General features: G+C 41.7%; 1 protein-coding gene across 12 annotated transcripts in view; it reads left to right on the top strand.

The window, feature by feature from the left end:
* LOC127646859 (disks large homolog 1-like) overlaps positions 1-25844 on the top strand; it is a 258238-nt gene that overhangs the window by 57269 nt on the left and 175125 nt on the right. For 11 of the 12 annotated variants that reach the window (XM_052130773.1, XM_052130775.1, XM_052130789.1 and 8 more), the window contains one exon: positions 24240-24407. In XM_052130773.1, the coding sequence (XP_051986733.1) occupies positions 24240-24407 (168 nt within the window). The remainder of the gene's footprint in view (positions 1-24239; positions 24408-25844) is intronic. The other variant, XM_052130782.1, reaches the window with a different exon arrangement.

The raw sequence follows: 25844 nt of genomic DNA, 5'->3' as shown, positions 1-25844 counted from the left end.
AACCGCTGTTAAAAATGTATATGAATGTACAGTATAAGGACAAGTGTGTGTATTTTAGCTGCTGTAACTGGTCTTTTTTTTTTAATATGTTTTCTCTATTTTTAATAAACATTCAGTAATATATTTTACATAATTGTCTGACAATAAAAGTTTTAAATGGGCAAATATTCCATGTATAGAGGGTGAGTTTATAAAAGCTGCATGTATAATAATGAAAGAATTGGCAAAATGCAGTTTAAAGTAGTTGTCAGTGGAGTATGGCATATCACATAATTGGTCACCGAGACAAATTCCTTGTATGTATAAGCATACTTGGCAATAAAGCTGATTCTGATTCTAGGTACATGTCCACTTTCCTAATGTATTTGATGTTAACTACCTCTAAATCCAATTCCATTGCTCATAAATGTAGCAGAGTAAATTTCATCACAGGAGTAAAATGGTTTAGATATGGTTTTTAGGATAAAGACTAATAGAACAATATCCTGCTGTGCTCAGTGATCTAGTTACACCATAAGAATCTCTGATCAGAATTAGCATAATATCGTAAACACAGGTCTTAGATTGGCTGAATTACTTGCCAACATAATTTTTATCCACACATAGCTTTGTTATGAAAACTGCATTAGAATACTGTACTGAAAACCAGTGATTGATTTCTGCTAAAAAGATTAAATTTACAGCAGGTCTGTGGGAAGGGGACTTAATTGTTTAAATAATACAGCATCTCTTTCCAGGCTGTCACCCAGTTTATAAATGCTTTCTTAATGTCAGGCATGTGAGTGAAGCCTGTTAAATACTCAAGATTCCACATTGATAATTATAGTTCACTGCATATACATCCTTCCTTAGATACTCCTTTGCTTTGCAGACCCTGTGTATTTGTCTCTGTCAGAAGGAAGCACCACCAGCATCTCTGATCCTGAGCTAAGCTGTACTCTGCATAGCACTGATTAAATCCTGCTGGGATGTGCCTGTCACTTGAGTCTGAAATTTTCCCTTTTTTCATGACTTATGTAAGAAGTTTTAGTGTTATTTTAAAAGTAGCATAATGCAATTAAGCCTTTAAATGCAAAATCGAAATAATTCCTGAACAGTATAAGTTAAAACAGTAAGAGTAAAATATGGGAAAGTCCACCAAACCCTCCATTGTTCCTGGGTGCATGCAGCATCTGCTACCCTACATATCCTTCAGAAGAATCCCAATGTTAGAAAAGAGCGACTGAAGTTAATTAAGTTATTTATTTATATTTGTCCTGATAACAAACCAGCAGCCTTTGTGTGAGTGCATCAAATCATGGGCATAAATTATGGCTGTTTATGGCAAAAAAAATCAATAAAACAAATCAACATTACAAGTGGAATTTGTTTTTATAAAAAAGAATGAAATGGCTCCTTTCAATTTAACATTTCTTACTTCAGTTACTTATTTTATCTGTTTTCTCTAAATTGGAAAACGTGTTTGATTAGTTGGTTGATTAGTTGGTAAGTTCTCTGGTCTATGTGTAGTCTTCCTCGCTTTTAATTAGACTTTAGTGTTTCATTGCTTGGAGTGAGATCAATTAATTGTAGCCCACTACTCTTTCAGTCATTGCCTCTTAGTCTCAATCTGTTCGAGTTGTTCTTCTCATTTCAGTCCCCCTTTGGAGCAGCTGCAGGTCATTAGAGACACTGTAGGGTTCATTTCCATGCTTCTCATCAACATGATGGCAGCTACAGAGGTCAGCAGACATGATGTAAAGTTCAGCATGGATGTGTTATCTCATAGCAGTCACTTCTCTTTCAGGTCTAAGATTGTGAAGGAGGTGTGGCTGGTATGCTGTCAACAGCTTGTTTACCGCTGGCCTGTGGAGCTGTTTATTAGGGTTCTAATCTCACCCCCTTTCTCCTCATTTTCCCCATCTGTCATGATTTTCATCAACTGCTAGTGTGTCCTTAAGTAAAAATGGTTGTGAAGACCAAAATGGAAATCATTGTAAAACTATGTTGTTCTTAATAAACTAATAAACTACACATGTGTGACTATGATATAATAATGAAATTCCTTTAGATGGAGTGGCAGAAGGTAGGACTGGGTAATTTATTTTCCCCTTCTGTCACTCACTCGACATTGTGTCGAATGAAGTGACACAAGGGGTCTTCCTGGGATGCCAAACGTACCTCTGAACCTGCGAAAAGGCCAATGTCAAGTTGGCAGACAGAATTTGCCTGCCCCGCCCCGGACATACTGGTATAAAGGGAAGCGGGGCAGCGAGTGCCAGTCATAATTTTTCTTCGGAGCCGAATGGTTGTGCAACAGCAAGCTGAAGTTCACCACTGTTTCACTCACCTCTGTCAGCGATAAGCATTGCTGTTAGATCTACGGCGCATTTCCATCTGGCGTTCTCTCTCTCTGCACGCTGTGCAGTCTACGCCCCTGGGCACTTCGACAGCGCTTTTCAATGTTAAAAGAGTATTCTCCTCCTAAAAGTCTTTGATTTCTCTCCAAGACCGACGGCTACAGACGCTGCCTTGTGTGCCTGGGCAGCGATCACACTGAGGCAGCGTTCGTGCATGGCACATGTACTCATTGCATGACCATGGCAACGTTGCAGTCGCAGCTCTCCTTTCTCAAGGTGTATTCCACTTCAGCCTCTCCCCCTGCCTTCGGGCCAGCCCGCCCAGGCGTACGTGCAGATGACCGTCATGCTTGCCCGGGCTTCCACGAGTGTGGGCTTGGACTGGAACCCTCCGTCATCCCCACAGCCTTCACGGCTTGACGACTGGTTCCACGCCTCTGGGCGCTGCTCACATTCACGCAAGTGCGTGACGAGCTGACGCGGTCATGGAGGGCACCTTTTACTGCCTGTAACCGACCCCTCCGCTCGTCCGCTCTCAATACCTTGGATGGCGGGGCGGTCCACGAGTACACGGAGGTCCCTTAGGTGGATAGAGCAGTTGCGATCCACCTGTGTCCTGAGAACGCCGCCGCCTGGTGGGACCGCCCGGTACTCCCCTCCAGAGCCTGTAGTATGACGTCATCTTTGACATCCACAGCTCCGCCTCAACCTGGGCCCAGCTCTCAGCCACCGCGTCGAGCGCTCCACAGGAAGCAGACACCCCCCGTCTCACGGACCCCCTCGAGGACCCGGAAGGCCAAGTGAAGAATCTTTCTTTGAATACATTTCATGTGCCTAACGGCACTCTGCCACCAGATCTCAACAGTCCCGGCACGCTGGACACGGTCCCAGATCCGCCTTCAGCCCCACGACTGTTCCCCGGCCGGCCGGTTCTGATGACGCCATTACAAAACCTCCTCCTCAGTCACCAACCCGCCCCCTGCCGGGTGTGCGGAGCAAGGTAAGTGCTTTGAGTTTTTTCTTAGCACCAGAGCCTTGGGACACGTCCTCGCCTCCTGACGGTGTACTTACCTGATCCGCCCCGCTGGGTACGTCAATAATACTCGTCCTTTTGGTGCCCCTAGCACGGAGATTGGATGCGTGCCTCTCACTTCCCAACCCGTCTTGCTGGCTGGCCCGGACCATCCGACTCGGTTACGCAATTCAGTTTGCCAGGCCCCGCCCCCCCTTCGCGGGCCTCTGCTTTACCGCAGTGCACGGCCAACATGCCAAACTCCTGCGCGCGGAGATCGCTACTCTTCTACTCAAAGACGCGATAGAGCCTGTCCCTCCAACCGAAATGAAGAAGGGTTTCTACAGCCCTTACTTCATTGTACCCAAAAAGGCGGCAGGCTTACGAATGATCTTGGACCTGCGAGTTTTCAATCGAGCGCTGCTCAAACTCCCGTTCAAAATGCTCACGCACAAGTGTATCTTGACATGTGTCCAGCACCTAGATTGGTTCGCAGCAGTAGACCTGAAGGACACGTACTTCAACGTCTCAATTCTGCCACAACACCGACCCTTCCTACGGTTCGCGTTCGATGGCCAGGTGTTCCAGTACAAAGTCCTCCCCTTCGGCATGTCTCTGTCCCCTCGCGTCTTCACGAAAGTCGCAGAGGCAGCCCTTGCCCTGCTCTGCCCCGCATACTCAATTGCCTCGACGACTGGCTCCTGGGGCGCCGTGTGCAATGGGCACGCAGCTGCGGGCCTTTGGAGAGGGGCCCCGCTGCCCTGGCATATCAATTGCCTAGAGTTGTTGACTGTTTTCTTTTCCCTGCAGAAGTTTCTCCCATTAATTTGAGACAAACATGTCCTAATCAGGTCAGACAGCACCACTGTGGTAGCATACATAAATCGCCACGGCGGCGTATGCTCCCGCCACATGTCATGACTCGCCCGTCGTCTCCTCCTTTGGAGCCATGTTTGTCTCGACTCAGGTCACTGCATGCCACTCGCATCCCCGGCAAAATCAATGTGATAGCGGACGCACTGTCACGACAACGCTTGCCCAGCGGAGAGTGGAGGCTTCACCCCCAGTCGGTCCAGCTGATTTGGGAACGATTTGGCAGAGCCCAGGTAGACCTGCTTGCCTCCCGAGAGACCTCCCATTGCCCGCTCTGGTACGCCCGAACAGAGGCTCCCCTTGGGGCAGACGCACTGGCACACAGCTGGCCCACGGGGCTACGCAAGTATGCATTTCCCCCAGTGAGTCTTCTTGCACAGGTGCTGTGCAAGGTCAGGGAGGACGAGGAACAAGGCACACTAGTGGCTCCCTATTGGCCCAACCGGGCCTGGTTCTCAGACCTCGCACTCCTCGCGACAGCCCCTCCTTGGCAAATTCCCCTGAGGAAGGACCTTCTTTCTCAGGGGCAGGGCACGCTCTGGCATCCTCATCCAGACCTCTGGAAACGTCACGTGTGGTCCCTACCATCGTAGACACGATCAACCAAGCCAGAACCCCTTCTACCAGGCAGCTCTACACCCTGAAGTGGCACTTGTTCGCAGATTGGTGTTCTTCCCGGGCTGAAAACCCACAGAGGTGCGCAGTTAGGTCAGTGCTCTTATTCCTGCAAGAGAGGCTGTCCCCTTCCACCTTAAAGGTGTATGTCGCTGCTATCGTGGCTCACCACAACACAGTAGATGGCAAGTCCCTTGGTAATCATCAGGTTCCTAAGAGGCGCCCTGAGGTTAAATCCCTCCCGGCCAAGCCTGTTCCCCTCCTGGGATCTCTCGGTAGTCCTCGCGGGCCTCCAGAGACCTCCCTTCGAGCCGCTAGAATCAGTTGGACTCAGGGCCCTCTCTCTTAAAACTGCCCTGCTGATCGCGCTTGGTTCCATCAAGAGGGTCGGGGACCTGCGTGCGTTCTCTGTCAGCGACACTTGCCTGGAGTTCGGTCACTCATGTGATCCTAAGACCGCGACCGGGCTACGTGCCCAAGGTTCCTACCACGCCCTTCAGAGACCAGGTAGTGAACTTGCAAGCGCTGCCCCGGGAGGAGGCAGACCCAGCCCCTTCGTTGCTGTGTCCGGTACGTGTTTTGCGTACCTATCTGGACCGCACGCAGAGCTTTAGACGTTCTGAGCAGCTCTTTGTATGCTTTGGGGGACAGCGGAAAGGAAACGCTGTCTCCAAACAGAGGCTTTCCCACTGGGTAGTGGATGCCATTTCATTGGCCTATCACACCCAGGCCGTGCCCCCCGCCCCTTGCGGGTCCGAGCTCACTCAACGAGGAGTGTTGCATTATCATGTGCACTGGCCAGGGGTACCTCCCTAGCAGACATTTGTAGAGCAGCGGGTTGGGCAACACCCAACACCTTTACGAGATATTACAATCTCAGGGTTGAGTCAGTTTCATCCCGTGTTTTCTCAGGTCCGAGCCAGTAGAACTCGGTAACACGCTGATGGGCTGGCTGGGTGAATCGCTTGCATATAGCGCCCTTTCCCTCGGTTGAGGTCTTTTTTTCCCAGGAGATTCCACATCTCGAATCACTGGTCGATTCCTCCCTAGCTCTCATGGGTCCGCAGTTCAGCGGAGGAACTTGCCGACCCAATCCACTGCGGTTACTCAGTCTACCCTGTACTGGAATAGGTGCTCCGCAGGGTGAGGACTCCTACTCGGACTCCCCCTGTGTGTATTTTCTGCGATACGGTCCCCTTATGAGCGGACCCGTGTTTTCCTTGGGTAAGTTTCGGCTGCTCCCTGGTCGCCGTGTTGTAGCAACTCCCCCTCGCTGAGGCTGGATCTACCACCGTGCCACTTCCACATGTCGCCTAAAACACATGTGATGTATTCGCCACTTTACCTCCCCACCGGGTAGATGTGGTCTCCGCAGGGTCTTTTCCCCCTGAAAGATTAGGAAATTGGGTAAGACCCCCTTCCCTCAATGCATGTAAGGGCCCCGGCTGTCTATTGCTCTATGCGAGAAACATAGAGAGATATGAGATCCGGCCAGGCTTGGCCCGTTCCCAGGTTGGCAAGCGTCGCCTTGTTCCCCTGTCTAGGGTAGCCAGAAGGATTCCGACGACTTTTGTGGGGCATTGGGGAAGGGTACATGCAGTCTGACACAGCCAATCGTTTGGCACATAAGAAATACCTGCCCGCTTCTGTGTCAGCAGAACACGTACACGGCTCAGCGCATGGTGGATTTAAATTGGACCCCTAGTGTCGCTTCTCCGACACAACGTTGAAGAGAGTGACAGACGGGGAACGTCTAGGTTACGGATGTAACCTCCTTTCCCTGATGGAGGGAACGAGACGTTGTGTCTTCCCGGCCACGTTGCTGAGCCGAACCGCTGTAGTGGCCAGAACCATTTCCGGCTCCTCGTAAAAATCCTGAATGAACTCTTGTATTTCCTCGCCTTTATACCCGTATGTCCGGGGCAGTATGCAAATACTGGCTGCCAACTTCTCATTGGCCTTTTTTCATAGATCAGAGGTATATTCGGTGCTCAAGAGAGACCCCTAGTGTCGCTTCTCCGACACAACGTCTCGTTCCCTCCATCAGGGAACGGAGGTTACATCCGTAACCTAGATGTTATTCAATTCGCCTGTCAGTTGTTTTAATATTGTGGCTGATCATTGTACATATATACACTTACTCAGCACTTTTTTAGGAACACTATTGTCCTAATAAATTGCCAGACATGGTCTTCTGCTGTTGTAGACCATCCTCGACCCCAGCTCATCCCCAGCCCAAGGTTCGACGTGTTCGATTATTGTATTTTAGTTAATTTCGGTACCATATTAAAGTATGCTGCAGTTAGCAAAATGTAATGTAATGTGAGAGTTTTGAGATGAAAGCAAAGACCATTTAATAATAAAAAAGTCTCTATATGGCCAAGTGTGATCATTAAACAGCAGAAGGATGTAATTTAATTAAATAAAATACCCTCTCTGCCCTGTCATCCCCTTCACACACACACACACACACACACACACACAAACACACCCATTATGAGGACTTTCCATAGACATAATTATTTTTATGCTGTACTGTATAGATTATATCCCCTTAACCTATCACAACTCCTAAACCTAACCCTCACAAAAAACTTTCTGCATTTTTACATTTTCAATAAAACATCGTTTTATATGTTTTTTTAAGCTATTTTAATTATGGGGACACTAGAAATGTCCTCATAAACTAGCATAATACCCTTGTAATTGCCAGTTTTTAACCTAAAAATTTGTAAACCACATAAACATGCCCAGGCATATACACACACACACACACAAACACACACAGGCACGCACATGAACATACACAGAAACGCAACACACACTACGAATGCTTAATTTCATGCAGTGTGTCCAAAAGTATCCATCTGCAGAGCCACAGATCAGTGTGTTGAGTGTATAAACGGCTGTGAACTCTCAAATGAACTCTTACTCCATTGCAGCTCGGAGCTTTCAACTCGCGAGTCACGGGAAGCTTTTTATTACAAACTCTTCACAAACAGGACGAACTTCAAAGATCTTTCAATATAATGGTCCTGCTGAAATAAGAGCTCTATTCAACTGATTGTGTGAAATTGAAGACATTAGGACAGAAATATATTACTACTCTATAAAAGTGTAATATTCAAAGCAGTCTTAATAATAATCATAGTAACAATAATATCATATCAAATGGTTATATTAATAGTATTATTATCTGTAAGCAATGTCACATAAGCAAGTGTTCTGAATATCAGCATATTGTGGTTTCAGCCATGGAAGCCTTTTGCCTCAGGTAATCAGATTGTTTTAATTTAATGTTTTCCTTAATACTGTATAGCTCTGTTGTGTATCTTTTTTTATTTAATTTTTAACACATATATATATATATATATATATATATATATATATATATATATATATATATATGTTGAAAAGTATTATATTTTCATTTGATTAAAGCTCTACAGTATGCATTTGATTAAACACAATTTGATCAGAACATTTAATTAAAACATTTACATGGAATCAAGAAAAATTCAAACAGAAAAGGCATAATTTGTATATATAAGACATTATTCAGTTATTTTAGACAAGTAATGTTCTCTCAGGCTGGGTTATTTTTATTTGTTACCTAAGTATCGAGTTAGAATTGATACCAAGGTACCAGGGCTGGTATCGTACCAAAGCCAAAATATTGGTTTTTGAGCAACCCTAGTACAGAGTGGTTATCTGAGTTACCACAGCCTTTCTTTCAGCTCGAACCAGTCTGGCCATTTTCATTTGACCTCTTTCATCAGCAAGGCATTCCTCTAGAGACTGTTGTGTGTGAAAATCCCAGGAGATCAGCAGTTACAGAAATACTCAAACCAGCCCATCTGGTACCAACAATCATGACACAGTTGAAATTACTGAGATCACATTTTTCCCCATTCTGATGGTCGATGTGAGACTCGTATCTACATGATTTTATGCATTACACTGCGGCCACATGATTGGCTGATTAGATCAAATTAATAAGTAGGTGTACAGGTCTTCCTAATAAATTGCTCTGTGAGTGTATATTACAGATGTTTGTAGAAAATATTTTTAAACAAACACAAAAAATAAATACTAAATACTGGCTGATTGGCCAATATTGAAGTGAGCAGCACTGTTATAATGTTCATTTTTGTTTATTTAGAAAGTTATGCAGATTGAGGAAGAATGTCCAAAATGTTAAATAAGAATATCAGTACTGACTCTGTTAATGATATTTAAAGCCTGAAGGAAGAAATTGTGACAGTTAAACCTAATTTTCAATGCTCTCATAAGAGCAATAAGGATCAAATGGGCATATTAAATTCATATCAAGATAAATTTACAGTAAGTGTTCATTGGCAGTGCATTAATAATACATGAAGATACAAACCAAATTGAATGCTGAAGTTTCATTTGCTTAAGTTTTAAATATCAAAACTAATATTATCTCGCAGTTTGATTTGATTTGATTTTGACACTGGTTTAAATGACAGTTTTCGGGTGATGCGAAGAGGTATGACAGATTGTCCGTATCTCTCCCACACTGGGCTCACTGCTTTCAGGTGAAGTCTTCATTTTCCTTTCAGTAAATCCACTCCTGTGTTTATTATGCCCGAGGACGTTTCGTGTGTAATTAACAAGCATTTACTGCTCCACACAATAATTTTCTGTGCTAGGATCAGTAGGTGAGTTGATCGTGTACCTCCTGGGAATTTATATATGTGAATTTCAGCCACAGGAATTGGGGATAAACATTAGTAATGTTTCAGGAAATGGGGATTTTTTTAAAAAAAAAACACCTGGATACTGCATTATTGCATAAATATTTTTCACACAATTTTTTTTTATTTTAAACAGTCAGCTATTAATCATAGAAATGATCGTGATAAATTTCAAAATTAATCAAATCGAGAGCTTGTTATTCTGAATTGAATCAGGAAATCTGTATCAAAACCCAGCTTATTGGAGTTTAAAAAAATTTCTTCAAGAATAGAAAGGACAGTAACAATTCTTTGTGAAGATGATGGCACACAAGTGTGAACATTAGCCCATATTGTACTGTTAAAGACCATTCAGTTATCATACCTAGGAGTACCACTCTTGAATCCAGCTACTGACTGTTGATTCTACAGTATAAGAGGACATACTGTGGTGTCAGTATTGCTCTACAGGGCGAATTGCAAGATATGGCTGGTCATGTTATCTCAGCATGGTGACCACATAAGGGTGGGGCAACCCTTATGTTCTGTAGAGGAAGACTGATATTTTTAGGTCACTGATATGATTGCAGTCAGTCTTATCTGAGTGTGCTTCATTTTAAACAAATTATGTCGAAATTGCTTTGTAAATGTAAAAATTGGTCAAAAGTAGTATTTATTTCTTTATAAATACTATACTGTCATTTCTGCACCAAAAAGGATGCCCTCTGTCTTCCTTCTTTGGACAAACAGGGAGTCCAGCCCCAAACTCACACCACTGGTTGAGCCACAAGTTCTGTGTTGTGCAACTCAAACAAACACAGCATGGTTAAAAGTGCCACAGAGCCATAGTGTTTACTCTTTTCAGGGGAAATCAACCTACAGATGGCTTACTTTGTTCTTTCTGCACTCTGCACATTAAGCTTTGATAGGTGAAAGTATTTTGACATAAAAAAAATGCGGCAGCTTTAATTTGGATGAAACAGCTACCAGATGTTAACTCCCATATAAAACAGAGAGAGTACTGCCATTTATCTTAAATATTTGCTGTGTTCAGTGCATTCAGATTTTTTATTCAGATGTCCAGTCTGGATTAAGCAAGGTGACCCTTTTACATATTGAATTATATAACTGAGCACTTTACATTTATTCAGTTAACCGTTAAGCTCCTTTTGTGACTGACAGTTCCAGATGCTCTCACATGAGAACTATTCATTAATTACACAGCTATTTATTACGTAAGGCATGTTAGAATTGATCACTCTCTACATCTTTGTTGATAAACCATTAGAGCAGCAGAGGGAATCCTGCTCAAATGTGTAAGAGTTCTCTGTGGTTGCCCCGAGTGTGTATGATGTAACATAGCCACATGTGAGAAAAGAATAGGCAAAGAAGATGAGAGAGAGAAAAAGCTCTGCTTCATTTGTAAGAAATGTTTCTGACTTGTTAAGGGGCCTTCACCTGGATTTCACTAGATTTTAAGCATGCAAATTACCTTTGAACAAATTTGGGCAACATGATATGATGTCACACTCCAGGGATTCTGTTATGAATAAATAATAAATAATACATTCAGAATGTTTAAATACACAAGTTTCCCACAGGGTCATGGAATGTTTAAAATTGTGTTTTCTAGACCTGAAAAAAAAATTCTGTAATGCACACAGTTTTCTAGTTACACTCTGCTGTAAAAAATGTATTTGCTTAGATATTGCTCATGTATAGAGGAAGAACTCTGAGTATTCATACGTGAATTGGGTTGATTACTAAAAAGGCTAAAGACTTTAAAAATACTTCAATGGTCATGGAAATTCATTGGTCAAAAAGTAGGGGACGTGAATGTGCATTTGCATGCATGAATAGAAGTGAATGTAATAATAATTCCTTACATTTCCAGGCACTCAAATAATTTACATAGTATAGGGGACATATCCTCAACCACCACCAGTATGCAGCATCCATCTGGATGATGCAACATTACACATTTACATTTATGCATTTGGCAGACACTTTTATCCAAAGCGACTTACTTATTACAGGGACAATCCTCCCAGAGCAACCTGGAGTTAAGTGCCTTGCTGAAGGACACGATGGTGTTGGCCATGGGGATCGAACCAGCAACCTTCTGATTAACAGTTATGTGCTTTAGCCCACTACGCCACCACTCAGAATGTGACAGCAGCCATAGTGCACCAGAATGCTCACCACACACCAGCTATTGATGGAGAGTAGAGAGATGTAGCCAATTCAGGGATGGGAATTATTAGGAGGCCATGATAGATATGAGCCAGTGGGTGGAATTTGGCCTGGACACCAGGGTACACCCCTACTCTTTACAAACAGTGTCATTTTTAATGACCACAGAGAGCCAGGACCTCAGTTTAACATCTCATCCTAAGTACGGTGCCTTTTTACAGTATAGTGTCCCTGTCACTAACTAGGGCATTAGGGCCCACACAGACCACAGGGTAAGCACCCTCTGCTGGCCTCCCTTATACCTCTTCCAGCAGCAACCATAGTTTTCCCCAGGAGGTCTCCCATTCACGTACTGGTCAGGCTCAACCCTGCTTAGCTTTAGTAGGCAACTAGCCAATAGCTGCAGGGTGATATGTCTGGATTATATGAATGTAAAACAAAATCTAATTTGACTGCATCTTTAGGCTTATTAACTCAGTGTAAAGGGATTAATGGAAAGGATGAGGCAAGAACCGGCTTGACAATATAAATAATATTTAAATTATAAATTAACCAAAAGACAAACACACACACAGGTGTCAGACAGCTGTCTGTAAATCTCTTTCTCTCTGTTGCACTGCCATCTTCGGTTGGCCTTTATCCCTCTCTAATTTGAGGGCTAATTAGCCTGATTAGGGGCCAGGTGTGTGGAATCACGACCCGGCCCTGCCCTCCGCCCTGCCACATTCCTCCCTCATTCTCTCAGGCCGGGATCCCCCAGCATGACGTACACTCCCCCCCCCCCCCTTTCCTTGGGGAGGGGCTTGCCTTCTGCCCCATCTTACGGCAGGTCATCCCCGCCTTCCTGAATCTGGGAGGGGACAGGGGGAGGGAAACAACAATAATTAAAAACACAGGGGGTACTCCCTGTAACAGTGCAGTACCCCCTAATAACCTAAATAAAATTTAAAAGAGGGGGAAAGGCAAATGTGTAGCAGCAGCCGTAGAGAGAGAGAAGAGAGAGAGAAGAAAAAAAGACACTTACTCACCGGTTCTCCGATAGGCAGTAGCTTGGTCATCAGCCACTCCTCCACCCTCTAATAGATGACAGATGCACCTTCCTGGGCAGATTGGAGGCAGAACTCCAGACCCTGGTGGACAGAATGCCTCGCTGAATTTTCCTGGGCGGATTGGAGGCAGAACTCCGGACCCTGGTGGACAGAATGCCTCGCTGAATTTTTGGTGGACGGTAGGGGTCTCCCCCACCCCTGGTAGTGGTAACAACTCCAGGCGGTTGGTTGGGAGACCTCCCTTCGCGGTCAGCGGCCATTCCTCCGCTACCAGGCAGTCAGGATCCTCTGTCCTCCGGCGGATGGTCACGGCTGCTCTGTTGGGGTGGATGGTAGTGGCGAGGACTCTACTACGGCACTTCCCTCCTCCCTCCCAGGTTTCGGCACCAGTGTAAAGGGATTAATGGAAAAGGAGTAGGCAAGAACCGGCTTGACAATATAAATAATATTTAAATTATGAACTTAACGAAAAAGACAAACACACACAGGTGTCAGACAGCTGTCCGTAAATCTCTCTCTCTGTTGCACTGCCGTCTTCGGTCGGCCTTTATCTCAAGGGCTAAATGGGTGTGTGAAATCATGACCCGGCCCGCCCTCTGCCCTGCCACACTCAGAAACATATTTCATTATAATTATACATATTTTTTTCCTTCTCTCCTTTCATTTTGCTTTTTCATTACTCTGATTTTCTTTGTTGTGTGTAAACCACTGTCTTCATCCAGCACAAGTTAGTGTATAGCTTGTATTCCCATTTCACCCAGTTTGAATATTCATGGTGAAACAGAGCTTTCTGATGAAGGAACAGCTGCCTTCCTGCTAGTTAATTATAGTCATCTCAAGGGAGATATGGCAAAAAACAGACAGCCATCTTCTTTTTGATGTGTAAAGAAAACAAAATTTGTGCTTTGTTTTTTTATGACTGTGCATGTGCACTGATACCTTTCAACACTTTATTTTGAAAAGTATCTTTTGTCTCATTTGTTTAATCATGGAAGACTTATTATAATGTGTCATGTAATTTAAAAGGAGCAAAATTAAAGGTGATATGTTTATTTGAAATACATTTTCCTATGCCAGTTTAATGTGCATAGATAACCATGTGACTATTTACAGCTTGCGACTTCTTGATTGATTGGATTGCTGTCCAATTAAGTACACACATTGCATTTAAACTTGGCCACTAGATGTGTGTCATCACAAAACTGATATAAATCCAATTGCCATTCCTGCACTATGCAAATGTAATGTTTAAAATTAAATTTAAAGTTCACTTCTGTGATGATGCTAATGAGGAGCAGTGAAATTATACTGCACTGTATGTGACACATAAAAATAAATAAATAATTAAAATGAGTTTTGGAAGAGTAAAGCCCAAAGTATACCTCAGTCAGACCTGAACATTGGACATCCATGAACAGAACGTGTACAGACGCAAATTTCGTCATCAGCAGAGTTTTCAAGCACTGAATGCATGCTTCCCACTTTTCCAAACGATGCGTCTTTAAACGTGCCGTATGCACATGCGCCTGGAATTATGTTCACTAATTAGTGGGTCTACAAGTTTACAACACACACATTTGAGCCATTGCTGCCATGAAGAATTGCTAGAAGATGTAATTGCCACTAAACTACAGGAGATGAATGTGGAACAACAACAGTGGATGATGTGCACGTCAAGAATGCAAGAACGGAGAAATAGTCACAGAAGTCGTAGCACATGTATCAACCACCTGTGCATGCGCACATAGTTAAGTTCGACTGTACGCTGACGCTGAGTGTTCTCATCAAAACCGAAGAATACTTTGAGTTTAAAGTTTACGTTTTTGTCCTGAAAAACCAGATGATTTTACACTTGGCTGAGTCGCATGCGTTTTAATCGTAAAGCTATCCGATCACAAAAAATGCATGCAGTGAACATTTAAGTAAGCCATTTGTTTGACTCAACTAATGTGAGTTTGTAGGTGGGATTAGCTGTTTGTCCAACTAATGGAAGATGGGGTAGTGTCTGGTAGCCTGTTTAATTTTTAATTTAAAGTAGCATGATGTTATTTTTTCAATATTGTTTGTTGATGCTTGTGGTGCAGGAATTACACACCTAAAGGAATATTCCAGGTTCAATACAAACTAAGCTCAATCGACAGCATATGTTGCATGATATTGATTATCACAAAAACATTTTTTGACTTGCCCCTCCATTGGTTTAAAAAATAAAAACCTGGATTACAGTGAGGCTGTCATGTATGACCTTGTCTTGTTTTACCGTTGCCCCTTTGTTTTCCATTTTTGTCCCTTTTGTTATTCCATAGTTTTCACTTTTGTCCCTTTTGTAGCTCCACAGTGTTCTTGTTAGCGTTCGTGTTTTCTGTCACGAATGTAAGGCAACGAAGGCAGACGAAGGTTGAGGATCCAAATGCAGCTTTATTTATTATAAACAAAACACAAAGAAAAGCCCTCAATGGGGAAATAAACATGAACAGAGAACTAGGGCAGGGAACACAGACCAGGCTAACTACATTAACAAACATTCAACGATAGACAAGGACTGAACCAAAAACCGGGGTATAAATACATGAACAAGGGACAAAGGGGCCAATGAACAAACAGAACTCAAAACAAGATAACGAGATGACAAACAGAAGCAAATGGCAAACTTTTGAGGACAGGTGAAAACAATGACAGAAAACACGAACACTAACAAGAAGACTGTGGAGCTACAAAAGGGACAAAAATGGAAAACAAAGGGGCAATGGTAAAACAAGACAAGGTCATACATGACAGAGGCATTTACAATTTACAGTTAACATGATTTAAGTGTAATAAAATCGCTTACTAAACTTTTCTATGTGAAGTTATATCCAGCTTTACAACTTTGTTGTCATGACGATGCAATGTCAACAAACCCTAAAATGACTATAAAATGACAATTTAAACAACTTTACAGCTCAAATAATAAATGAGTTTTAACAGAAAAATTTATGTAAGTGCTTTTGCAAAATTATAAGCTTCACATTTCTGCTTTTAAACCCTCCAAATATTGGCCCAATTTACTTCCATTGTAAGTGCCTCACCGTAACCTCAGTTGTTTCTTTTTCAATGAAAAGGAGGGAGACTAAATAATTTTTAGTGGTACTCAACATTATGTCACAAATACTGTCAATTGAGCTTAACTTGTATTGAAACCTTTGAGATTAAATTATTATTTATTTGTATTTTATTTTTTATTTCTTTGGCATTTTAATCACTTCTAGAAATTCCTTTTGGGTTGTTCAGACCATTTTATTTCAAGGAACTTGAAGAGACCCATTGTGCTTATTGTTCCTTTAGTTTCTATATGCTTTTATATTTATTTATTCAGTGGGTGAATTGCGTCATGTGTGTTTGTTTTATTCGGGCAACAGAATTCAGGATAACTCAGTTCTGGATCAGCAATAGCAATGCACTTTGAAAGTTTAATTTTAGGTATTGCAGTGGGGACAGCTGGAAGGATGTTTGCTAGAGAGACAAGAGGCAGAATCTATTTTAATTCTGCTCACGGCACACTGTCTGTTTAGATGTCAGCTCTTTATTTATCTCCCAGGTTGAGGCACAAGCCAAAGTGGATCTGATGATCTCATGTCTTGTTCCTTTCTATCCTGTGAAGCACTGCAGGAAAAGGGCAGACAGGGAGAGGAAGTACAGTACACTGGGTGGCTTTTTAGGATGACATAAGGGCTGGGCTGTAAATCAAAGATGAATCATTATTTCAATCAAGTGATTCAAAATATTTATTGCAAGAATTTTAAAAACAGTAAAAATCCAGTTTAAAATCATAATGAATATATGCATCAATATAACAATACATGGTAAAATAATAGCAATATTAACAAACATTAAAAAAATCTTTATTGCATTAAAATTGTCACATGGGGTTTCCGTGAACATTTTGAGGCAATGAGTTTGAACTGATTTACAGAAATTAATGAAACTTACCAACTCTAATGCCATTTTTACTACTAAGGTGTTGATCAGAGATGCAAATACAACGTTAGACAAGGAAAGTGTTTAAAACTAGTCTGACACATTTTGAAATCAGCACTCTATTTAAAAAAAATTTTTTTTAATTGCAACAGACCAGTGAAATAAATCAGAATATTTTATTATATAGTTTTTGACAAAGAAGCTTTTCCAGATAGAAGTTTTGATAACTACAATATAAACATCACTAATGGCATAATTACATATACAGTATAACTGGCTCAGTTAATAAATGATGCTGGTCTTTGTGTAAAATCTTAGGATTCATTTCATTATTGTTCAGAGTGTCCAACAGAACACTAAAGAAATGCTTACCTCTGAATTGCCACACATCTGGGTTTACACTAACACCTGCTCTCTGTGGGTCAGATGAGGTGAACATGTCAGACTTCATTATCCCTCATCCTAAATTATGTTGAATATGAACGTATGATGCAAATGCTCTAAATAATTATCTACAATGTGATTACATAATTGCCAGATCATAATTACATGATCTCATTTTAAATAACCTCAATCATTGTATACTTCAAAGTAATGGTCCACCCAAAAATTGTAGTTCTGTCATTGTTTACTCTTTATCCTTTGTGCTTCCATACACACACAAGTTAATGGGGCCCAAAACGTCCAAGCTCAATATTTATAGTGAAAAAGTAGTGTGACGGCTAAAGCCTACAGTGCTGCTGGGCACGCCGCTTCTGCCTTGCATGCCATGGTGCTCCTGCAGGTGCACCAAGCCAAGGCACTAAGAGAATTACACGAGGGTAGTCCTGACCCGGGACTAATGCAGAAGCTGTGCTCGGCGACCGACTTCGCCCTCCAAGCGACGAAGGTCATGGTGCGTGCTCTCTGGCAGGCGATGTCCACCCTGGTTATCCAGCAACGCTACCTTTGGCTCAACCTGGTCGAGTCGAGGCTATACAGCATATCCTGCCTCGGTGGAGCCACAGAACCCGCACTCCGTCTACTCTTCACCCTGGGCATCCTCCTGCGGCTGCAACACCAGCTCCGCCACAGGCCGCCCCTCGGCGTGAAGCTACCCGCAGGCCCCAGATGCCACCCACCTCACGACCAGCTGCCAAGAACCCCAAGAAGGCTTTGAAGCGCCCCTGAGATGGTCAGCCCCTTGACTCAGGAAACTACGGGAGCTGGAAAGCCGGAGGGTCGGGTGGAGAATCCTTGTTTTCATTTAACTTTTTTTTATTTTCCATAAAAGGGCAGTTTGCTCATTCGTTGGGCTCTATATGCGCTCTCCCCGGCCATCATTATCACGGCCGCCAGACACTGGCTCTCTTTGGCAGGTACGGCTCCCCGGAACCGGTCCCCTGCTTCCACGCACCCAGTCGTGTAACAAACCCGCCCCCACGGGTTGCGAGGACAAAGATCTTCCTCCCCCGTCCCAGGCTGTTCCGGGAGCTGTCACAAAGAGCCAGGTAAGTGCTTTGATGTCTAGGGCTGGGACGGTTACCGCATTACCACAATACCGCGGTCACGTGACTCCAACCGCGGGTCTGAGCTTGTCACCGTCGTCACCGCAAAAAAACAAAAACAAAAAAAACATTGGCCTGCACATGTGTGCACGTTGTGTCTAATGACATGGATTCATTGATTCTAATGATATGGATTATGTCTAATGATATTAGCCTACATGGATTCAAGGTTTTCTAAACAAAACTTATCAAAATATGGAGCAAATCCGACCTTTCGCGAGTTGGGGAGCGCAATGTTCCATGACACATAATAACATTCCATTTGTATTAGAGATGCTGCGGATGGGCTATTATTATTTAATCTGCAACCGCATCACAAAACTCATCTGTCCGCACCAACGTTTTTTGATAAATTTTCAAAACCGCATCCATGGCGCTGACTGTTTTAAGGTCTGAGCGATGCAAGGCGCTGCTGCCGCGAGGCTAGAAAGTTCTTGGCTGTTCTAGAAAGGAGACTGATCCAATGCAGCAAAGATATTTTAAAGGCTAAAGTCCCTAGTAGGCTATAGCCTATTGGCTATGTTGTATCCCCAGAATATCAGCAGTGAAGTCCGTTTCCGATTGGCGCACAGGGATGAAAATAAATAAATAAATAGTAACGCACATCGGCAAACCTGACTACTAGGCTACTGTAGCCTAAAATTTTATCATTTTGTTTTGAATTTTGTTTAAAATGCATTTTAAGATTTCTATTTATTTCTCATGTCTGTGAGGCAGTAGGCCTAGCCGCCGAGTTTCGGTTCATTTATGAGAGAGCTCACGCGCAAGAGATCGCATCGGCGCTTCCACGTCCTGCTGCTGATTATATGTCTGCTATATTTGCTTCTTATTTATTAATTCCAGGCAATTAGTTAATGAAACAGTGATTAAAATTAAGATACAATTTATACAAAACGAAATTTTAAGTTAAAGAAAGGCTTTCTACAAAACAAAACTTAATAAAGTGGTCAAAATCATGTCTGACCCATCTTCAATGCGAATGTATCTGAGAATAATCTTAAATAAGGAAATCTATACAGTGATTAGTTCATGCCAAATTACTGCTTGATGAAAATTTGACTATTTAAAATTGTGCTCGTTTTTTTCTTCGGATGTAGGTGACAATATTTAAAGTCTGTCTATCAAAAGCGACTTCTGATGTGTGCGCCAAAGTCTGTCGGGGGGGGGGGGACTTCTCTGATCCAATGTAATGTATTTAATGTGGTTTACCGCTATACCGCGGGAATATCTTGCTTTTCAACCGCGGTTAGAAAAAATCCATACCGCCCCAGCCCTATTGATGTCTCTAGATTCAGCACCTCGGGCTCCTGCCCATCTCGCACCGCCAGTCTGCGTAACCCGGTTCAACTCTTGTGGCGTTTTCCATTGGAACCCCTAGTGTCAACTCATCAACACAACGTCGAGTGAGTGACAAATAGGGAAAGTTTCAGTTCAGACGTTGTGTCCCTCTTGCCACAACACTGAACCAACCACTGAAATGGCCAGGTCTTTGGCTCGGCTCCTCAGTGCGAAACCTGAATGTGGGTTTGCTGCATCACTCCTTTTATACCCATATGTCCGGGAGAGTGGCATGCAAATCCCACATGCCAATTCCCATTGGCCTTTTCTCAAAAGATCAGAGATGTCTGGGCTCCTAAGGGTGACCCCTAGTGTCAACTCTTCGACACAATGTCTCGTTCCCTCCATCAGGGAACGGAGGTTACATTAGTAACAGAGACATTTTCTCGTTCTCATGTTAATGTGGAAATAAATTCCGTAAACGGACATGACCATTGTGAAAGCGGCATTTAGGCCAACCTATAGACTACGTGATGAGAGAAACCCTCCAAACTGCTTTGAAGCCAGCAGACATTGACATCTGAAACATCAGTATAACATCCTGCTGCATGATTGATTGAATTAAGATGGAAATCACAATATTGCCTTGCCCAATTACAAAACCTTAAAATGCTGCATTTTAAAATATTAATATATAGTCTGCAGTCAGCACTTCAGTTTGCACTATTTGAGCAAGCGGCACCCTCTAGCGGTCTGAACAGCATTATCCATTATACCACTAAAATACAGAATATAAAAGAGTTTCTCCTTAATTTAAACTTTTTAGTTTTCCATGATGTGGTTGACATTTCTGTGAAATTGTCCAACATATGCCTAGGATTAATTTGTATCAGTATATACCTGTAAAATGTGTGTTCTGTTGCAAAAAAGGTTTTTTCATATCAATCCTTAAAAAAAATTCTATCTTTGTTATCTTTTTATCTTTCATCGTGGCTCTCTTTATATTTTTGGCCTGTCACATGTTCAACAGATCCAAAACATGTTCAATGAAAATAATTTATTGTCAGAATAGTAAAAAAGCTTGTGTACCTCTTTGTACATTTTTAAAGCATAAAGTAAAACAAAGTAAATCTGACAAAATATGGTACATGGAAAGATATCGGTATCAGTATCTGTATTGACCTATAGTTTTTTTGTTAAAATCGGTATTCGTATCAGCCAAAAGTATTAATATTGGTGCATACCTAATTATATAACTATTATATAATATCTAGGTTGACTGGGTTCCAGTGGAGCAAAGTTGAGCAAAAAGAGAATTATTTCCATAAATATAAATTCACTTGAGTGAGTTTGTGGATTGTTTCGGCAGTGGTTGGCTAGGGCGCAGCCAGGTTACTGATCTTTCCAGAAGATATTCAAGGTGAAGCATGAATAATAAAGTACTGTGTTCGCTGAGCTCTATGACTGGGTATGTTTTCTGCCAGATAAACAGACAAGAGCTGACAGCTTAACAGCAGCATGGCTGAATCTGACACAGAAAGGGCGTGAGGAGCAGAGGCTGTCCCTTCCACTACTTAAAGAGTCCATACATCATTCATATCTCTGAATTTCTAACATCCATGCACTTCTCAAGTTTCATTCTGCTCTAGGGCAGTGACATTGTATTTAGAGTTGACATTGGCTGTGTAAAGTCTGCCTAAAATTTGTTTTTTACTGCTGTCAAGTTTTTCGAAACCTGTCCTCCTTGCATGAATAGCTGCGTGAGTGATCTCTCTGCATTTATTAGGTTTCACTGACATTAACCCTACATGGATGGACCAGCAAAGTGTAAGATTGTTGAGCCAGCCGAGTAGCTCATTATCCGAGCAAGCTGGCCTCACAGTGGCAGCAGCTGTGAGCCTGGAGCAGAGGCACTGAAGCAGTCACCAGTGTAATAACAAATCCAGAACTTCTCCCCATTTGTCCCTTATTCTCCCAGCAGTGGCTTTGGGTTCACACTCACCTTTAAATTTGACTGGCTTGAGGCCCGCTGAGAATCGTTTGGAACTTTAAGTGGTTCGGAACAAGGCAGTGGAATATCTGCATGGCATGTTGCCATATTTCAGCTAAAAACTCATCTAAGCTTCCGGTATTGTGTGAACCTATTCCAAAGTTTAAGTCAGGAGTAGTAGTACCTTATTTTAATTTAAATGATTGATCACAATCATCGGCGGCCTGGCAATGTGATATATTGTTATGTAAGTTTTGTTACAAAAATATTGTGACTGTTTTTTTTGTGTATTGCATTTTAAAATTGTGATTTAATGGTCTGAAATATTGTAGCTTTGTGTGAGGAACTGAATACATTCACAGAAAATATTGCCTTCTATCATAGCTCTCCTTGCATGTTCACCATAAATTCCTGACACATATTTACTTTACGTGTTGGAGCCATGGCACAGAAGTAGAACGCTTGATCACAACATATAAAAGCTTTGTTTCAAATCTGGTCTTGGACATGTTCTGATCCCGTCTCAGCTCCACATCTGCTTCTGCTGACCTGTAAATATAGGCTAAATAAAAGGCGTAAAAATTACTTTTAACATTTAACTCACATAGGTTTTCTTGGATTCTGCCCCACAGTGTTCCCCCGGTGTTGCTCAGAAGCAGAGATATCACACTGAACAACATAAGACCCCAAATTGGAAGTTGTCCCACTCCCACTTTTTGGGCATCTACCTTCCATAAAGAGCCTGTTCCCTTTTTCTTCCCTCGAGACTTGCATTTGCATTTGCTTACCCATGTTCTGGGAATGCCTTTGAGGCAGGCATGCGTATATTCTCAAATTCACAGAACAATATTTCTGATACAGACTTGGCAGATTGGAGTTGACTGTGATTGCTGTGCAGTGGTTTAGATACGTGGTGATTGGTCCATTTAAAAAAAAAAAAAGTGTTCCCCATCTCAGTAGTGATGTGTATTTTTTTCAATATTTAATTAATTACAGCTTAAAATGCGACGACAACCATAAGTAATATATGTTGATTTCCCTGAAAACTGTAGGCTAAAATTGGTGTCTCTGGTGCTATCAGAACATTGCTCTGTTTGTTGCAACCAATGGCATGAGTTTGGGGTAGGGCTATCTGCTATTCCAACCAATAGAAGATAAGGAGAATGTTCGTGCTCCAACGCTCTCCTCGTAACACAGATGTTTAAACAGATCTAAAAAGCCACTATAGGTACAAGGTGGTTCCCTATTAATTTATCTTAAGTTGTCTGTAATGTACTGATTTCATAGCACATGTTTATTAATTTGCTTTGTGTGTAACCATCTCTCTGTTGTAAATTTAATTCCAAATAAACAATAAATGTATCATTGTAATTGTTACATTGCATATTTCTGCGTATTATTTTCATGTTCAATAATGCAATCATTATTCAATCCTTGTTTTGCATTTTTATATTAGTCTTTTATTGTTTGCAGTGCAGACATACTAATGTAGGATTACAGTTCACTAGTATTGTCCATTGAGGCTGTAGATTGTAATATGAAAAAAATTGTGTTTTCAGTTGGACTCATATCAGCCATTTCACACGTTTCACCTCTTAATATGATATATGTAATACAATACAAACATTAATGTGTAGTTTTGTAGTGAATACAATGCTTTAATAATCATTAAACTTATAAATTAATTAAATGATTTATTTAAAATAAATCATTAAAATATATCGGTTATATATATTTTTAAGCAAATAACATAATATCAACATGAAAATAGCTAGTCATGACTCTGCTCTGCAGGTAATCTCTCAAGTCCTCAATAGATCAAAACCAAGAGATTAATTTGCCACATCTGATGTAAAGTATTCCTCTGCAATTAACTTGCAGTTTTATGTTTCAACCGCTGGAGGGCCGAAAGTTACATAGTGTAGCTTGAACCACTGGAGTCCCTTTACTACGATTGTCTGTGCTTTTTCTCACCATCCACTTTCATTGTATCGACCTACAGAGCTGAGATTTTCTTCTAAACATCTTCGTTTGTGTTCTGCTGAAGAAATAAAGTCATAGGATGGCATGAGGGTAAATGGTGAGAAAATGTGGGCAATTTGTCCCTTTAAGTCTGAATTCTGAACATCCAACACTCAAATTTAAATAGCATTAGTTAAGCAAATAACATTTTTAGATTCCTTTTTACACCGTAGATAGAAAAAGCTATTATATTTTGTATGTTTGTGTTATTTGAATCATATGCATTTTTCCCATCCTTGATATTAGCCAAGTGTATAGTGTTGTGCTGATACAATTATTAATCATTGAATTGCGATTCTATTTCTCATGGTATGCATCAATATTTTTTTTTATTGAGTATATTCATATACTTTTTTAAAGTTCAATTAATGAAGAACTGTTTTGGTCTTTCAGCTTTCAGCATTTTGTGCCATGCTAAACCTAAGTGTAAAGATGGACTCTCTGAAAAAAGGAGGCCTAGTGCGACTGGTTGTGTTTCTAGTTTTACAATGACCACAGGTTGTCATTTATCTGTGGTTTTAGGATTAATATCTACCTCTCACTGAGCATACAACCTCCTATGAATGGCTTATGAAAAGTCCATGTTCAACTCAGTGTAACTACGAGCATTGTGTGTAATGTCTTGTCTTGGGAATAACTGTAGACTCTTTCTGCTTCTTTTTAGAAATACAGATATCAGGATGAGGATACCATATCACCTCCAGAACACAACTCTCCTCACCTGCCCGGGGATATGCGTCCTCCTGAGCTAGTGCAGGTGTCGGAGAAGAACATCTCACAGATTGAGAATGTACATGGCTATGTCTCCCATTCACACATTTCTCCAATGAAGGTAAAATATCTGGCTGTCTGACACATTTCTGTGCTGCATGGCATATATTTTGTGCAACTGTGTACTCCGTAACCATGTATAAATGTTGTGTGTGAAAGAATCTCCATCAGTGTCCTGTTTACATGATAAACATATTTACACACCCTACATTTCATTGATACACACTAAATTAGGGACACTTTAGTGGAAAAGACAAGATGTGGCTAATTCAATGTAGAGCATCATATCTACCATAATTATTTCATTTAAGTGTTTTAGGTTGAAAGTTGTGTAGTTGGTGAAGATTGAAGTCTGTGCCACTTGAATATTTTCTTGGTCATATCTGCACTATATTGAGTAGGGATGTGCCAGGGTGGTTGATTAATTGACTAGTCATCCAACAACTGACTAGTCGATTAGTGGGGTTGACTACTAACATTAATATTTTGAGTGGTGGTGGTTTTAAAGGGAGATGCATTTCTCAAATTAATTAAGAGACAACTTCTTGGAGAGCATTTTTTTACATAATGATGACTTGCTGTGTTTAACAGTGAGTAACAGACAGCACGGTAAAACTCTCTGCAAGAAGATTTCTTTATTGCTTTAGTGCGCTGTTGTTACAGTAAAGCGGCGCATCAACAATACATTTCAATCAGAGCATGTGAGCGGAGTGGAGCGATGATAGTTCCACCTGAGTGGAGAGTGCCTTTTTGAAGATTCCACTCCTCTTGCTCAGGCTTCTCAGTGCCGCTCGCTCAACCCAGAATGTGTTTCTTGATTTACTGGTTTGGGATCCTGAAAAATAACCAATAGGCCTGAGGGAGTTCAAACATTGTTTTAATGAAGTCGCAAACCTTATAGCCTACATAAATGGAAATTATAAATCAAAGTTAAGAATAAGGAAATCAAAAGGGAGTTCAGAAAGAGCGTAGGAATTAGCAAATATTCCTTTTGGAATGCGTCACATTGCCAGAAAGCAAAAGGATGTACCACGCGAACATGGTAGTGCAGCAAAAAGGTGAGCTAGTAGGCTACACTACCATTCGATATTGAATGAATAGATAAGTAGATAATAAGGTATCTTGTTGTTTTGCAATCATCTCAGTGCAGCTGCCAGCTAGATGCAGAACCGGTTCTGCGTGGTTGTGAATGTTAAAGCACTTTCAATTGAATATGTAAGCTTGATAGTACCGTATATTGGCAAAGCATATTTCCATGAATCCCGGCGAACACACAAAACATCCCTGCATCAACATTATAAACGTGTTATCTTGCAGATCAGTGTGTCCTAATTTGCAGGCGCAGCATTCTGCTATCCTGCCTCCATTGTACAATTGAGCATTTGATTGGTAAATATTTCCGCTCTCGCATAGAGAATGTCATAGCGGAATTATCTCACTTAGGGTGCTTTCACACTTAGTTCGATTGCTTGGACCAAACCTGAGTTAGTTTCCTCCC

The sequence above is a fragment of the Xyrauchen texanus genome, chromosome 7 (assembly GCF_025860055.1).
Source record: "Xyrauchen texanus isolate HMW12.3.18 chromosome 7, RBS_HiC_50CHRs, whole genome shotgun sequence".
NCBI classification, from domain to species: Eukaryota; Metazoa; Chordata; class Actinopteri; order Cypriniformes; family Catostomidae; genus Xyrauchen; species Xyrauchen texanus.
The sequence above is the reverse complement of the archived record's forward strand: the minus strand, read 5'-3'. Positions and strand labels throughout refer to the sequence as shown.